At 35.2% G+C, this 17,028-nt stretch overlaps 1 protein-coding gene across 2 annotated transcripts in view; it reads right to left on the bottom strand.

Moving 5' to 3' along the window:
• LOC149773228 (mitochondrial disaggregase-like) overlaps positions 1-17,028 on the bottom strand; it is a 48,010-nt gene that overhangs the window by 1,517 nt on the left and 29,465 nt on the right. Inside the window, exons 12-15 of one of the 2 annotated variants that reach the window (XM_089946589.1) lie at positions 13,562-13,718; positions 10,488-10,564; positions 10,108-10,227; positions 3,825-3,929 (exon numbers count right to left, since the gene is read on the bottom strand). In XM_089946589.1, coding sequence (XP_089802715.1) covers positions 3,825-3,929; positions 10,108-10,227; positions 10,488-10,564; positions 13,562-13,718 — 459 coding nt within the window. The remainder of the gene's footprint in view (positions 1-3,824; positions 3,930-10,107; positions 10,228-10,487; positions 10,565-13,561; positions 13,719-17,028) is intronic. The other variant, XM_089946590.1, reaches the window with a different exon arrangement.

Genomic DNA, 17,028 nt, shown 5'->3' with positions numbered 1-17,028 from the left:
TCATGACATCCTTCAAGGAAGGATGATTTAAATCGGTCCATGAGTCAGCAATGGCTTGAACCTCATGAACATCTATTTTGATAAAAGAAAGGTATCAGTAAAGGATTGACAATCTCTTTTCTTAGTAGTGACAATCCACTGTGTGATGGTGTAGGTTGAAATATTAACAGAGCCCTTATGAAGAAGTGAAAGATTTTTCCTACTCTTCCATTTGGACCCACTGAGACAGATATGTAATGTAGTAACAGGAGTGTGATGTCCTGGCAGGAAGCTACACTCAGTAGTTCGCAAGCGTTTTTGTTAATTACCTGAAAACATTAGATACTTCCATCTAGGCGTAAGAAAGTGTGAGACAGGTCTCCGTAGCTCAAAATACCTCATGAGATCGGCAATGTGCAAATCTGAGGCATTTGCCATGCCATGAGAGAATTCAAGTATGATGGACATGGCAAATCAAAAGCTCCTGGTAGCTGATACTGAACATCTTTTGAAAAGAAACAAAAGGAAATCAGTGACAGAACTCACAGAGGGACAGCTAGGGTCAATGTTTTGCCTACAGCACCAATCATAGAAAAATCTCCTGCTGGCATAATTTGACCTTGGATGTAGAATCTCTTATGGCCTAAATGATGCAACTTGCAACCCAGCATGACAACTTGTTCTGGCGGAGAGATTGCTTGAGACGAGCCAGGCATGAAGGTAGAAAATATTTGGGTTTGTTTTGGAGGAGGAAGCCTCTGGGTTACAACAGAAGAGACCTCCTATGTGGTAGAAACCTGGGTTTATCTCTCAACATGTCTAGAAGATCAATGAACCACAATGGTTTGGGCCACAGTGGGAATAAGACAATGATATGACTAGTGAAAGTACTGATTATTTGTAGAACTTGAGGTCGCAGTTGGAATGATGGGAAGGCTTATATGAATAGATGATCCCACTAGGAGCTGAATGTGTCCACTGTTGTTAAGCCTGGTTGCAAATGAGTCCACCAAAGGTTTTCTCCAGTGTAAAAAGGGACTGTTATGTATGAGTGGTCTAGAGTCCATAAGGACTATTTTGCCTGCCCTGGACATGCTGTCTGAAAAATACATTTTTTTTGTGTGGAATGTGGGTCATGTTCTCTAAAATTGCCCAGCAGAAAAGATTCCAAAACCTCTGCGCAAAGAAAAAGAGCATGTATGCTTCTTTGACATCAGAAATATGCTACGAAGGATGTGTTGTGTGAGGAGACCATGTCACATCAATTCCTTACTCTGTCAATGCACGATGCACCATAATAAAGCAATACTAATAGCCTTCATTTCTAGATTATTGATGTAGTGGGATGATTTGTCCAATCACCCTCAAGGATTAAGCTCTCTGATTCTAAATTAGTACCCCAACCAGAATGCAACACATTGGCAAACAGATAGGAGTGGAGGTCAGATGGGGACCCCAGTCAGGAATCTGCCTCGATTCATCCTCAATGAAAATTGGTGATGAAAATCTGATCCTAGTGGAATCAGAGCTGATAGAGAATCTCTTTGTGGTTGCCACCTTCTGCATAGGGAACCAGATTTACAGAAGTGTTCAAGGCTCCCAACAGGGATAAGTAAAAGTAAGCTGACAATGAAGTCTTTGTTCATAATGTCTCCAGAAGTGTCAGGATTTGTTCTATCTGGTCCCATGGAACCCAGACTAAGTTCTGGTTCATGAGGAAGTTCATCATCACATAAATGAAGTCCTGAGATGGAATGAGCTCTGACTTTCTGAGGTTCAGAAAAAGTCCCATTGGAGTGACTGTTGACCAAATCGGATGGAGGGACTCTGCATGAACATTGTGGGTCAGCCAGTCATTAAAATACTAAAGAATCAGAATTTCAAGTAAACAGGTGTTTTCCACTACTACTCCCATAACTCAGGTGAATAATTTGGACATGGAAGTGACTTTGTATGGCAGAATTAGGAATTGGAAAACTTCCTGTTTTAAGTACAAATTGGAGGTATTTGTGATGCAGAGGAAATACAAGTAAGCATCCTGAAGGTCTATGGAAACCACACAATCTGACAGACCTGTTGCATTCCAGATTGAGAATGTGATCTCAGTTTTGAAAGGTTTTTCCAGATGAAACTGGTTTAAGAGGCAGAGATTGATGAGAGAAAACTGTCTCCTTTTCTTGCTGACCAGGAGAAGAAAATGGGAGACTGATTTTTCATAATCCTCTCAACTGCTCCTGTCTGTAAAAGGGTGTGCATCACTTTCATTTCACAGACTGGACTGACGAAAAAACATTGGAGGGGCAAGGGGGCTGTTCCCAAAATTGAAGATAGTGACCCTCACTCAAAAAATGGAAAGGACCTGCCTATCATCTGCGATGCTTGACCAGGAGAGGGTTTGAGTCGCTAGGGTGGTCCTCCCCATCCACTTCAGTTTTAAAGGATACAGGGTTAGAGAACTTCTTCTTTGGGGTCTTTGGCAATTGCACCTTGATCCTGATAGGTTGTCAAGGTGGTTTAAACTGAGGTTGCATCTGTTTAAAAAACTTTGTGTATGATCCCTGAGGTTGATTTGCAACATCATGCTTTATGGTCGATTGTGAAGGGCCAGGAGCAGTTGTAAAGAATCTGTATTGATGATCCTTCAGATCTTGCAAAACCATGGTAGGAATGAGTCCTCCTAAGAGGGTCTTGGCTTCCAAAGAAGCAGTTCTGAGGTCTTAACCAAAGTTAAAGAAAACCTTTGAAGAGTCCCATACAACATCATGGCAGATGAACAGAAGTTCCAATGATGATGCCACTGCAACAGAAAGTACATGTCAGGTGGTTGTGGCCACAGCTTCCCTCACATGATGCATATTGGCAGGATTCACATAGGCATCTTTCAGCCTATGGAATGAAGAAGCTGAGAAGAGGTCGGCATGAGAAGCTAACAGCCTGACATTCTGTACAATAGCTTCAGTTGTCTTTATGGGAAGGCATGCCTAGGCTCCAGATGAGATACCCACTTGAAACAAGCACTGAATTGGGGAGTTTTAATAGATTGCTTTGGGAAATTAACTAGAAGCTTGAGGCAGACACCATAGGTCCCAAAGTGGAGGGAGGAACAGACCACCCTCTGTGTTGCTGAGAACATATAGAGAACCTCTGAGATTTCCAAATTCATGGAGGAATGAGAAAGAAGCAAGATATTTGCTTGTGTTTGAGCCTAAGATCTTTTCCCAAATGTAAAGAATCTTCTTAGACTGTGCACATGATGGTTTTGGTCAAAAGTCTATGGGTAAGAGGCAATAAATGAAGTTATCAATGAATCACATCTCCTCCTCCAACTTAGAGGAACTAGTGGGCTTTATAGGAAGTGTCATGGGAACTGCTTCCACACCAAAATTATTGGAGTCAACAAGGATCTCATTTATCATGTCATGACATATTACAGGCAAAGGCATAATGTCAAAGGCATCTAAATGATTGTACTTCAAAAGTCACATTACAATGTTATCTGATTTTTTAAAATAATTCACTAAAATGACAGTATGAATGCCTCAAACTTTTCTGTATATTCTCAACTAAAGTCATCCTCAAACAACATATATTTGTTCTCTCTGGCTAAAGTGAGAAGAAATGTGATATAAAAAATAAATCCCACGTGGAACTTGTTGACCTGACACAAGAAAAACTGATCTCTACACAGAATGATTATATATATATATATATATATATATATATATATATATATATACAGAGAGAGAGAGAGAGAGAGAGAGAGAGAGAGAGAGAGAAAGAGAGAGAGAGAGAGGGAGAAAGAGAGAGAGAGAAAGTGAGGGAGACAAAGATGAATGGTGCATCACCTCATACTTGATGGATCTGGCTCCATAATGAACATCATATCCATCTGCTAGGACATCCACAACTTTGTGGTCCCACTCTAAATCCATTTGGTGTTTCTTTTTGGCCTTTTCAAAAATGGAAAAGGTTAGAAATATTTAGTGAAAACAATCATGTGTTTACATTTATTACAGTAATAAATTATGTGCAGTATCCCAAATTTTTTTTATATCACACTATGTAACACAAGCATGACACCTTGCAACAATGTTAAATGACAATCTCTGTACTCGTATCATAAATACAGTGTGACCCCACTATAACACGGTAGTTTGGAGCCATAGAACCAGACCGTGTTATAGACTAAACTGTGTTATAAGCAACCAGGTCAGGTAGCTGAAGAAAATGATGCATGTACCACAAAAAATTGGCGGGGGTGGGTGGGAGGTTAGGCAATAAATGCGGATGCAAAAATACGTGCTTCATTGGCACAGTTACCGGCTTAAATTGATGCATATTAAATGAGAATAATATTGTCACAGGTCATATAGGTCATATAGGTCTGAATTCAGTGGGGAAAAAATAGCACAATCACAGAACAAATGAAGCACATTTGCTTTTCAGTACATCCCAAGTCGGTAAAAATTAGTTTGTTTTTTAAGCTGCTGTTGGTAGCATTCATAAGCATACACTTTTTTCCTGTAAAAGAGAAACCTTCATGGCACAGTCATATTGGAAAATGAAACAATCATTCAGATTCCATTGCTTTTATTTAAGTTTTGTATGGACTTCCTTTGAAGAAAGGTTTTGTTTTTATTGAAGACTGTAGGCGGCTCTTTTTGATGAAGGGTGCATGCATTATTGAAGTCACCACTAAAGGAAAGCATTGGAGAACCAAACAAATGCCTGTTTCTCACTGTGGCGGCAACATCAAATAATTGCATTGTATGACTGAGACTGATTTCTTTTCCATTTGCTTAGTACATTTTCATAACAATTGGTGCTTCAAAGGTAATGTTTTCCTACTGAATACTGAATAGACCAACAAGTAAGATCTTGTTCTTTCTTCTTTTTTTTTTTTTACATTTTACATAGCAGTGTAATGCTGCCTTCCATGCTTGCGTCAGAAATTTAAATAAGGGTCAATGGATGATAGAGATGCAGGTGTTCTGGTTTGATGACAGGGATTACTACAGAAAATGTGAGGGTTCTGAAGGATTTAATTCTGAGTGAAAAGAAGAGGAATTTTATTTACCATCCACATACAAATATCAATCTGTGTAAATATATTATTAACTAGCAAGCAGCTGAAAATCCGACTAAAGATAGATTATGAGATAATGCCTCGTCAGGTTGATCTCCATTACCAGAAATGTCAACAACAACAAAAAAATAGCAGATATCTCACAACATACAGTACTCGTGCTAGATGTCAACATAAGTAGATTATGATATAACAATGCACTATCAAGATGGTTTGTTAATATGGACAAAGAATTTGTTTATGTAACAATAGATAAATTTCAGTGCATTTTATATCAAGTTTGCAGCTTCCTTTCATGGGGCCTCTGAATTTCTCCACTCCAAACCAATGGTTGTATATACAAGTTTAAACAGCCAACAAAGTCGCCAATAAAAAAAAATCGCCAGATGGTATATTTTGCCACCAATAAGGAAAAAAATTGCAATTTGCGACATTGGTGGCGCCCTGTACGATCACTGAATAAAATTTTTACAGGTTATTTTTCGTACTTTTAAGAAGAAAATGCTTTTTCATGTATGAGAAAAATACATATAAAATTTCAGTAGCCACACCATGATCATTTTGTATTATTCATATGCAATCTCTTCCCCAAAATGATGACAAACTTTTTGGTTTTTTTTGGTACTTTTAAGAAAGAATTTTTTTTGTGTGCGAGAAAAATACATGTATATGAAATTTCAGGAGCCACAACACGACTGTGTTATATCTGAATTCGTGTTATAACGGAGCGTGCTATAGTGGGGTCACACTGCACTGTCATGTTATTCTGCTCACTGCATGCGAAAATTACTGAACAATATAAGAAGTGCATGTCATGAAAATTTATTTAATTACTAAATTTAATAAACACCATTTGTAAATCTTGTTCAACCAGGCTATATCAATGCACTGTGAGATCTCTGCTATACAAGGGTCTGGCTAAATGCTTCATTCATCATTATTACCTATAGATAATGCTCTGATAAAACTTTGTACAAGCAACAAAAAATGCCCCAAGACATTTATTGTTATCCGAGAATTTATCTAAATGTACTATCTGTGGTCCTTCTTTCCAAAATTATATTTTAGGCTTAAAACAGATGACCATTGCGTGAGGCATGACTCAATAAATAACTGAAACTGTCAATGTTTATGCAAAACATGATATCATCATTATGTATTACATTACTTCATCTCATCAGCCAATGAAATCACTTTTCCAAATCCTCAATTTGGCTTTATAAGGAAAATTCAGCTTTGACCATGAACCTGATATCCTGGATTAAAAAAATTGATGAATTTGTCTCTGTGTCAATATACACTCACAATCTAAGTTTGGTCAAATCTATAATTAGCATTTTTTGAAGAAACAAAAAAAATCAACAATTAACTGAACTGGCATCATTTAAGGTATTTTTCAGATATATCCACAAACTGACACTGATAAAAAAAATCTATTTTATACTTGTCTGACTTATCAAGTTTACAAGCCAGTACAATTAAAACCTCAGTCAAGATGTTTGACCTTTAGAATCAATATCTGACCATCAATTTGTTTTCTGGAATGCAACTAAATACAAAGTCTGGTCTAAATTCATCTGTATATACATACAAGTTACTATGGTTATAAGCTTAATGAAGTATAAAAATGCAAGAAATGACCTCTGACCTGATGTGAAGGTCATTTAAGTCTGGTTTTCAAACTCTTTCACAAAAGTGCACATATGCTGATGATCAGATCTCCACCATTTCATTTAGATCCCATGACAAGACCACCATTTATTCAAAAGGAGTAGTGATAAAATGATCTGTAAGCTTGCCACAATGGCACCATGTTGCAAGACAGATGAGTATCACTTACATTCAGAGACATCAAGTAACAGCTAGAGTAATTTGTTAAAAACACCATGCCAATATTGCCATCTGTTCAAGACATGAAGCCTGATTGAGATTTTCAAGATGGCCATGCAGGTTGGATAAGCATTTTGTCCTTTTCTTTATGGAAACAACTACACATTACAAACAAGAAGAGCTTTTTAAAAAAAATTTATATGACCAAAACCTTGAGGAAAAGTAGCTGTAACAAGATTTTCAACAACGGCCATTTTGGCAGGTCATGTCAGCAATGTTTCAATTAGAACCAACCATAGATAGTGTCAAGGATGTCACTCAAAACCCCATGCTGATATGTGTGACTAGAAACAATAACAAGATTTTCAAGGTTGCTGCAATGGTCATAATGTTCTCTTTTCTAAGTTCAAAGCAGCCAAAAAGTTTGGTCCAGGTCTGTAATGTACAACTAATGTCATTGTGTAGAAACCATTTTTGTTCTTTCAGCCACAATGATCTTGACCTTTGATCTTCTCACCCCCAAATCAATAGCACTGATTAACCTTGAAGTGACAGCCAGTATAACTATTACAAATACAGTTCATGCATCTGTCATTACTTTTAGTGGCGTGAAGTTAAATGCGAAAACATGACCTGAGTCAGCAAATGTGAAATATAATTCACATTTCTGAAGCCACATCTGGATTGGAGAAATGACTAATCTGGTTAGAATGCCATGACAATGAGCCTTAAATGATTATGCAGCTAAGCAACAACGTACACTCTGTGAAAAACGAGAAGCTAAGCTGACCCAAGATGACACACCTGGCTGTCAGCTGCCTAACAGCAAAATGCAAGTCGAGCAATTGTCCAAAAAATCTGGGGCAGTAGAATGTTTTCTGTTTAAATTTTGTCCAATGATGTTGATTGCTTGTGTTATGAAAACAATTATTTCAAGTTTTCTCTTTACTTCATCTATATTTCGTGGCACATCAGCATCATCTATACAATATTAAGGGTCCCTATGCCATTTCACTTCACATCAAAGCTAATAAGCTCTATGAAGAAATTTTTGAGATATGGTTCTGTACAAGTTTTTCTACATTTAGTGGTGGACTGGCATAATTTGTAAATATCTGAAAGCCTTCTATTACAGAAATGTTTCTTTAAAACTTGTTTCAATTCTGCTAAGCAGTATTTAAGGAAACAAAGTTATTCAAATGTTTTTGTATATTTTGCAAAAGTAACCACATCTGATGGCAGGTTGGTATCATTTGTATAAAATTTGAAGTCCTGTATGCCACAATGCTTTCTGTCATATTTGGCCAAATTAAGCTTTTTTGGAAAAGTAATTTAAGTTTGTTTCTATTTAATTATTTTAACTGCGGTTCAGCATCATTTTTCTAAATGTCCAAAATTTTCACACAAAGATGCTTTCGATAAAGATTGATCAATTTTATTCAGTTGTATTGGGGAAGAAGTTGTTTACAGGTTATTCTATTTTTAATGATGGCAGCCATATTTGATGGCAAATCAGCATCATTCGTTCAAATCTGAAAGTGCTTTACACCCAAATGATTTCTGTAAAATGTGGTGAAATTATATTCAGCATCGTTGGAGAAGACCTTGTTTCAAGTTTTAGTAATGGCAACTACATATGATGGCAGATTGGAATCATTTGTACAACAATGAAAGCCCTGTATGCCAGGACGCTTTCTTTCACTTTGGTCTATTGAGCAATTTTTCAGAAGAGGTATTTTGAAAGTTTAAACTGTTTTTAGCAACAGCCGCCATATTGGATAGTGGGTTGGTATCATTTGTATAAATTTTTACAAATCTGAAATACCTTCATACAAGAATGCTCTATGCCAAATTTGGTTAAAACTGGGTTGGTGTTTATTTTTTTTTATAGGAAATATTCAGAAGAATTAGAGATAAGGCTTTAAGATGGTCACCACTGCAGTTATGTTGAGGTCTGATAGGCACCATATTTATTTCGGACCAACTAAATATTGTAATATGTTGGTGTTTTTTAGTGTGAAAACCCCATGACAATATCAGAAGTAGTAATAACAATATTTTCAAGATGACCACAGAGATTCTCACAGGATTTTATCATGAGGGGGAATTTTCCCCCTTGTCCCAAATGTAAGGGGGAAGTAGAACAAAATTGACAGGGAGAAGGAAACAACCATACTTCATTATTTACACAACACTTGCATATCCATCTCTCTTTCTTCTTTATCCACTCTGTAAGAACCCTATTAAAATCAAAAATCTTTAAAAAAGATGTTGCCTCTAGTAGTATAGCATTAATCTGTTCCTTGTATCACTTCTTAATCAGTTTCATATCTGTGTAAGAATACTGAACTGTACTGAAAACACCCTTTCACAGCTCACAGGGATTTTTCACCAACATAGGCTGTCAAAGTTTAACTTTCTTGAATTAGCACTCTACTGACTACAATGCCAGATTTACTATTCTGTAATGCTGTATTAGGATTTTAAGTCCATTAATGACATAGTCTACTTGTTCAAAGAGAGGTATTTTAATCAAATAAATATCTTTACTTTTTCATTTCATTTTTAGATTGTTATTTATTAGATTTATCCAAACTTTTATACTAGGGCTATACAGTTTTGTAGCACATGATCCTGTTTGGGTATATTGTCCCTAGAAAAGAAACAAAAAGCGCACTCTACTTTTAAATTGTCTGTATTTTAATTTGGCTTGTTTGTCTGACTTTTCTACATTTAATCTCGAAATACCCCTGAAATGATGGGACATGCTATCTGTTTTGGTCAATTCAGCATGTATTCATGTGGAAACCAAGCCATCCATGAAATAAGGTCAAGGTTGAACTCTAGCACTATACTTGCCATGTGGAAACAATGCCATCCACAAGTGACAATGACTTTTACCTTTTATATTTTCAACTCACAGTAAACAGGCTTTTTCATTATCCATATTAAAGCCATCCACAAAGTCAAGGGATGTGATCCAGAAATATAAGTTATTGAGCAGACACCAGTTTTTTTCTTTCAGTCACAGAGACCTTAACCACTAACCTAAAAATCCATAATGTCTTTTATTGAAAAACAAAATCAAAATGCAAGCAACCTACATGACTTAGTCAAGGTCCATGATCAAGAGCTGAAAAACTAGTGCATGGAACTTAAATGGACAGCTGGAAAAAAAATCATTAAACCTTATCCTTATAAAAATACCGTACTCTTTCAGCCCAGAACTCCAATTCCTTGACAACTAATTTGCTTAATTCAGATCTGCAGAAAGGCAAGAAGTAGACAATTTCATTGATTCTGCCCAGAAATTCATCTCTCCTAAAATGCCTCTGGAATATAAAATAGCATAATTATATTCACTAATAACTGCTACTTAGCTACGTGTAAATACACATCTGTCTTCATTATTGAATCTAATTCAGTGTATAATGCAAGTAAATAGAAACAAAAACCTAACAAGTTTAAATTAAGTTAATGTACTATATAATATAAGTAGTCTTAAAAAGGTATATGGTTTAAACTAAAGTCATTGTGCAGAAATGAAAAGGGTAACAAAAGGATGAATAATAAATAAAACATCTTTTCTCACCTTTAGTATTGGTCGAATCACAACATCCTTGAACTTCCTCGAGATTGTTATCTTTTCTTCTGCAAGCTCAAGGTAATCTAATAATTAAAAAAGTTTATCTGATCATGAGTAAAATCATCTTTGCATGTTTAATTAACAAATCCCCATAATAATTTTATTATAGTGAAAATATCATGAATATCATAGGCCACATTATGCCACAACACCTGCAATGTCACTGAACTATGCAAATTTAATGCATTTTGTCATAAATGGTCATTCTGATGTGAAATGTATAAAACCTTTTCGAAATATACAATATACAATATCCACATGCTGACATCAGATCAAGGCAAAATCTTTTCTTTGGTTGGCCCACAAATGTCATATCCAATGAAAATTCACACACAGTCCTCTATAGTGAGGCATTTAAAATGTACCTCTCATGTTCCTCTGACAAATATATAATTTTTGTGCAAAGTATCATTCCTAATAGTCCTAAATTGTAACAATGTAAAAACAGATTATAGCTTATTGCTACACAAATTAATATCATAATTTTTGTACAAAACAAATATCAATAATTTTTGTGCAAAACATCCATCCTAAATGGTAACAATTTAAAAAAAGATAATAGCTTATTGCTACACAAATACCAATATTTTTTGTCCTAACAGTCCTAAATTGTGACAATGTAACAAGATACAATAGCTTTCACTACAGGAGCAAAAAAAGATTGCATATGTTTTAACGATTCACTGATACAATTAGTGATTAATAGAAAATCCATTAATTACATGTGGCTTACATAACAAAATGGCCAAAATGGAACTGATATTGCACAGCCAGTTTACAGTTTTACTACGTAAGATCTGCATGTAAACAGCACCAACTCCAAAGCTGAAATAAGTATCAAAGTTGTCATGAGAGGTAACTTTAAAGCATCAATATTGATTACTGGAGTGAGAATAGACTTTCCATCTGGTATAGAAAATTAATGCACAAGTCACTGTTGATACAGGTGAACCCAGTCAAGCGTTTCTTTATAAGTAATGAAATAGAGACAAACGATCTCTTACAATGTCTGTAAAAATTTACCTGTAAATTCAAAAGGCATAAGTAATATCTTACAAAGGTCCATGAAGCATTGCTTATAACTTTACTCCAAGTGCTACAGAACAATTCAATTGTTTTCTAAGGAAAAACTACCTGCTTGACCTAAGAGTCTAGTTATACAGTCAATGATTGAAAAATACCAAAAGGTCATGTGCACTTATTGAATTCAAGTATCACAGACTGTGGCACAAAATGGTGCCAACATGTATAACACATGACAAATATGTTGCTCAAATAAAGTAATAAGCTAGAAAAACTTCATCTCTGACAGAAAGTGATAAATAGTTACATGTTTACATAGAGTATACCCTCCCTTACATGAAAAACTCCTCTAACTTGCTCTGTAGTGTATAAACGTTGCAATTGGATTTTTTGCAAGGTCTCTAAAGAACATGCTACTGAGCATGGGTGGAAGTAGTATCTAGAACAAAGACAGGATTTGGCACCAATCTCTATATCTAGTGGGAGATCACTCTGACTACCACCTATGTGGGCAAAAACTTTTAGCTTTCACAGCTAAAGTGTTAGCTCAGAAGGGCTGGATTTGCAAGGTAGAGGTTGTTCTCCCAAGTTATTTGATTGGGTAAAATATTCAAATAAGAAATTAGTTTGAAAAGAAAAATAATTCAGAAACATAGAGATTATTAAAATAAATGTTGGCAGATAGTGAGTAACACTAAAGCTATAAATTAAAGCAAGATCCAGAATGGAAAATTCAATGGTGCCGGTCTTTCAAGGTGAACCAGATATTCTTACATGTAAATGTTTTTTTATGGATTAGCTATAATATAAGTGTCCAAGAAAATGAAGATAATCCAGTGCAGATTTTTTTAAGAATGCTAAATAAACTGTAGAGAGCTGGTAACTGTGATCAAGTTTTGAGACATGACAAAGTTTCAACTTAAAAAGCAGCCACATTACAATTTTGGTGCCAGTAAATAAGATGATTCTAAGGAATGTTGAATAAACCATGGAAGGCATGTGACATACCTTCATCCAAAGATGTACCACAAGAGTGTTTATGTGATTAGACATATCTTTTATTATCATCTTTACATAGATCTGACAGTCATATGTGGGACACATTTCCACAAAGTAGCACAGGTGGAGGTGAGACACATTGCCCCAAAGGAGAAAACATGGAAATGGGATACATTGCCCCAAAGGAGAAACATGGAAATTGGACACACTGTCCCAAAGGAGCAAACATGGGAATGGGACACACTGCCCCAAAGGTGCACACATTGGAATGGGACACATTGCCTCAAAGAAGCAGAAATGGGAGAGGGCATGCTGCCCCAGGGAGCACACATGGGAATGGAGACATTGCCCAAAAGTAGCACATATGGGAGAAGGAACCACTGTCACAAGGAGTTCACATGGGAATGGGATACAATGCTCCAAAGGAGCACACATGGAAATGGGACACATTGCTCCAAAGGAGCACAAATAGAAATGGGACACATTGCCCATGCAGCACACATAGGAATGGGTGACATTACACCAGAGGAGAACATATGGGAATGGAAGAAACCTCCCCCCAAAGGAGCACACACTGATAATAACTGTTATTAAGCAGCACACTAAATGCTGTCATTTTATAAAGACTCACTAAAAAAAATCACGTAAAACAAATGAACAGACATTACATATTTCCCCCAAGAAATTTCAGAAGGCATACTGGTAAAGATCAATGATGTGTGGTTTTGCAACACCCCAAAAATCAACATTACAAATAATATTTACTGTTGTCCATTATTTCAAAATTTAGAACTAAATGTTCATGTAATGTATTTTCTTTAAGACAGGGTCTTGTAATTTTTGGTGGATGCTTAAAAGTTATGATGAATGAATGGCAATATTAATTAAGGTGAAGTGGTGCATATGAGGTGTACATGTAGTGGGGATAAATAAGCTGGCAGAAAGCTGCGGTTATGATGATTCTACAGCTTACTGGCTTCCAGAGCACACTTTATTACCCATGTTTCCTGCATTTAGCTGTTCTTTGATGACATCTGCCTCCCTTCTAAGCTGAAGTGCATGGCCGGCTATTTCATCACTGGCCAGGTTAGATGTCATGATGAAGATAGCATCCTTACAGTTCACTGTCTTCCCTTTACCATCAGTCAACCGGCCCTGATTTAGCAATTACAGTATGCATAAGTATTGTTATGTACATCTAGCCTCATAAAACGATTCCTAATTAAAACCTTGCCACCATATATTTATTAAAAATCAATCACGTCGTAGGTAAGGCTGTATAATATGCTCATGGATCCCATTGAACCTACTGAGCATAAAGTAACCTCACTTTATAACAGTACACTTTAATGACTCTTCTCAACAGTGTTATTCAGTATAAAACCACTCATTATAGTGCATCCTCTCATATATCATGGATATGCTAATTGATCTCATTGAACCTACTTCAGTATAGAGCAATCTCACCTTATCACTGTATACATTACTTTTCTCATCCCCTAATCAGTATCATAACTCAGTATAAAACCCCTCAATATAGCATATCCCTTAATTATCATGGACATGCTCATGGATCCTATGGAACCTTGCTTTATAACTGTACACTTTATGACTCTCCATAAACAGTCTTTGCTCAGAATTAAACCCCTCATTATAGTGCATACATCCAATATCATGGACATGCTCATGGATCCCACTGAACTTACTTCAATATAGGACAACTTCACTTATAACAAGGTAAACTTGTATGGCTCCATTAAATAGCATTATAGTAAGGGACAGCTGTACTAAATCATGTTCTACATGAAAACATGATATAATTGGTTATAATCAATTTAAATTTAAAAAGCACAGTACACTGCAGAATACTCTGTCTAGATAAGATTCTCAGAGATTATAAAATAAAACCAAACAACACTAATGGCAGCATTGTCTTTCATGGAAGTATTCTATACATGTCTCGCTGACAAATTACTCAGGAAAGACACAAATATTCAAAAGAATATAAAGATTTTAAATTTACCTAAAGTATACCAAGTTGACTGATGTGTTATAGGAAAAGTATCACCTTAACAATAACTGTCTTTTTAAAAACTTGTATTAATTGTACTTGAAAATGATAAAAGATGCATGTTAATGTTAGTGATACCTAATTCTTAAGAATTAATATTATAATTAATAATTATAATTAATTAATAATTAATCAAGGAAACTGGAAAAATAATGTGTTGTTACCATGTATGTTGAAACTCTGTTAGTAAGAACATGGACTGAAAAAAGTTATTCAGCATGAAGAGAATTAACGTACTCAAAAAAGCATATAAATACAGTGGTCTCTCAAAATGAAGAGAATTAACACACTCAATAAAGCATATAAATACAGTGGTCTCTCAAAATGAAGAGAATTAACATACTCAATAAAGAATATAAATACAGTGGTCTCTCAATATGAAAAGAATTGACATACTCAATAAAGCATATAAATACAGTGGTCTCAAAATGAAGTGAATTAACATACTCAATAAAGCATATAAATACAGTGGTCTCTCAATATGAAGAGAATTAACATACTCAATAAAGAATATAAATACAGTGGTTTCTCAAAATGAAGAGAATTAACATACTCAATAAAGCATATAAATACAGTGGTCTCTCAAAATGAAGAGAATTAACATACTCAATAAAGCATATAAATACAGTGGTCTCTCAAAATGAAGAGAATTAACATACTCAATAAAGAATATAAATACAGTGGTCTCTCAAAATGAAGAGAATTAACATACTCAATAAAGCATATAAATACGTTAGTCTCTCAATATGAAGAGAATTAACATACTCAAAAAAGCATATAAATACAGTGGTCTCTCAATATGAAGCACCTTTGTTCAGAAATAACACTTTTTTTTCCCCACATTCTATCTGCACATTATGGTAACCAGCCAGAACCAGCCTACTTGAGATCAGTACTGTTCTACCAGTGCAATGACTGATGCAGTAGTGATGCATGCCAAGTAAGCTGAATTTAGAATTGTTACATAATGGTTGACATGTGTACACAGCAAACTGTAAATTGATTCCCTTACTGTTGTAATTTGGAGAATTTAAGGCCAAGGAAGGATAAATAACAAGGAGATCAAAGGTGGTTCATGATAGCTTGTAAGGTTTTGATTAAGAATCAGATGATCTTCGGCAGATGTGAGATAAAATTGATAGAAATACAAAATAAATTATTTTTGCAGAAATACACTGTCTTGTTTACTTGTCATGTTTTTCAACTGTTTTAAGAAGAATGTTTAAGGAAGCTCTTATATCCAGATTTAGTTAATTCATCTAAATATGTTGCATTATGTACTTTCTCCCAATACTAAAAAAAAAATATCATCAAAGAAATATTACAAGTTTAACAATGCATGGAAATCTGACAAAAGGTGAGTAGCAAAGGTCTTGAGTTTACATTGTGCGTTTCCTGCAAAAAGGATTTTTTGATAGTATTTTGTGAAACATGACAGCACCAGGCATATGCAGATATCATCACATGAGTACTTGTTAAGTGTAAAAATTAATAATCACAATGAAGATCATCATTGGTCACCAAGCAGTGAACTTGGGTTGGAAACTAAAAATCCTGGTGGATTTGATAAAAATTCTTTGCAGTAAACAATAAGATACACAACTCTTTCATTTAGTTTAACTGACAATACCCTGATTCATATTAATCAATTATTATTGTAACATACATGATCAGAATCTGATTCAGGTTCAAAACTTGTGATTTTATTGTAATATGAATATAATGCATTTTACAGCAAAAAATACCATTATTTAATCTCCTTAAAGCCTATAAAATTTATGTCGAAATGAAATCCTGCTGATTTAAAAGCCAATCTTCTTATAAAATTGTTTTTATTTACAGATTTTTTGTCCTAGTTTTGTCACATGTATAATGTGCCCCTGAATAGTGTGAACCCGCCTAAAACACAGTATACTTGTATGATTTCCTTTAAAGGCAATATAATGAGGGATGATTCTATACCAAATGATAGCAATGTAACATTTTGGCAATATAATGAGGGATGACTCCATCTAAACCAAATGGCAGCAATGTAACATAATGGCAATATAGTGAAGGATGACTCTATATATACCAAATGGCAGCAATGAACATATTATAGATACAAAGAAGTAATTTAGAGACCCTTGACTTATTGTACAGTTTTAAGCTGTGTGCAGGTTCTGATCCTGCTTTTTTGCAATTTTTGAAGTTTTAGTAAACTCTGACCCATTAGGTGCAGTCCGTGTGACCTATTTGGGTCTTTCTGTTGACTTCGGGGTGAAGCGGGGACCAGTGGTATACTAATTAAAATACTAAGTCATATTGTAATCTACTGTTTATATCCAAATACACACTAGTTCTGTCCACCTCTCCAAATTCTCTACACTAATGTTTATCTACATTGCTTCTCAC

This window comes from Sinohyriopsis cumingii, unplaced genomic scaffold (assembly GCF_028554795.1).
Source record: "Sinohyriopsis cumingii isolate HCF-2022 unplaced genomic scaffold, ASM2855479v2 utg000810l, whole genome shotgun sequence".
Lineage (NCBI taxonomy): Eukaryota > Metazoa > Mollusca > Bivalvia > Unionida > Unionidae > Sinohyriopsis > Sinohyriopsis cumingii.
The sequence above is the reverse complement of the archived record's forward strand: the minus strand, read 5'-3'. Positions and strand labels throughout refer to the sequence as shown.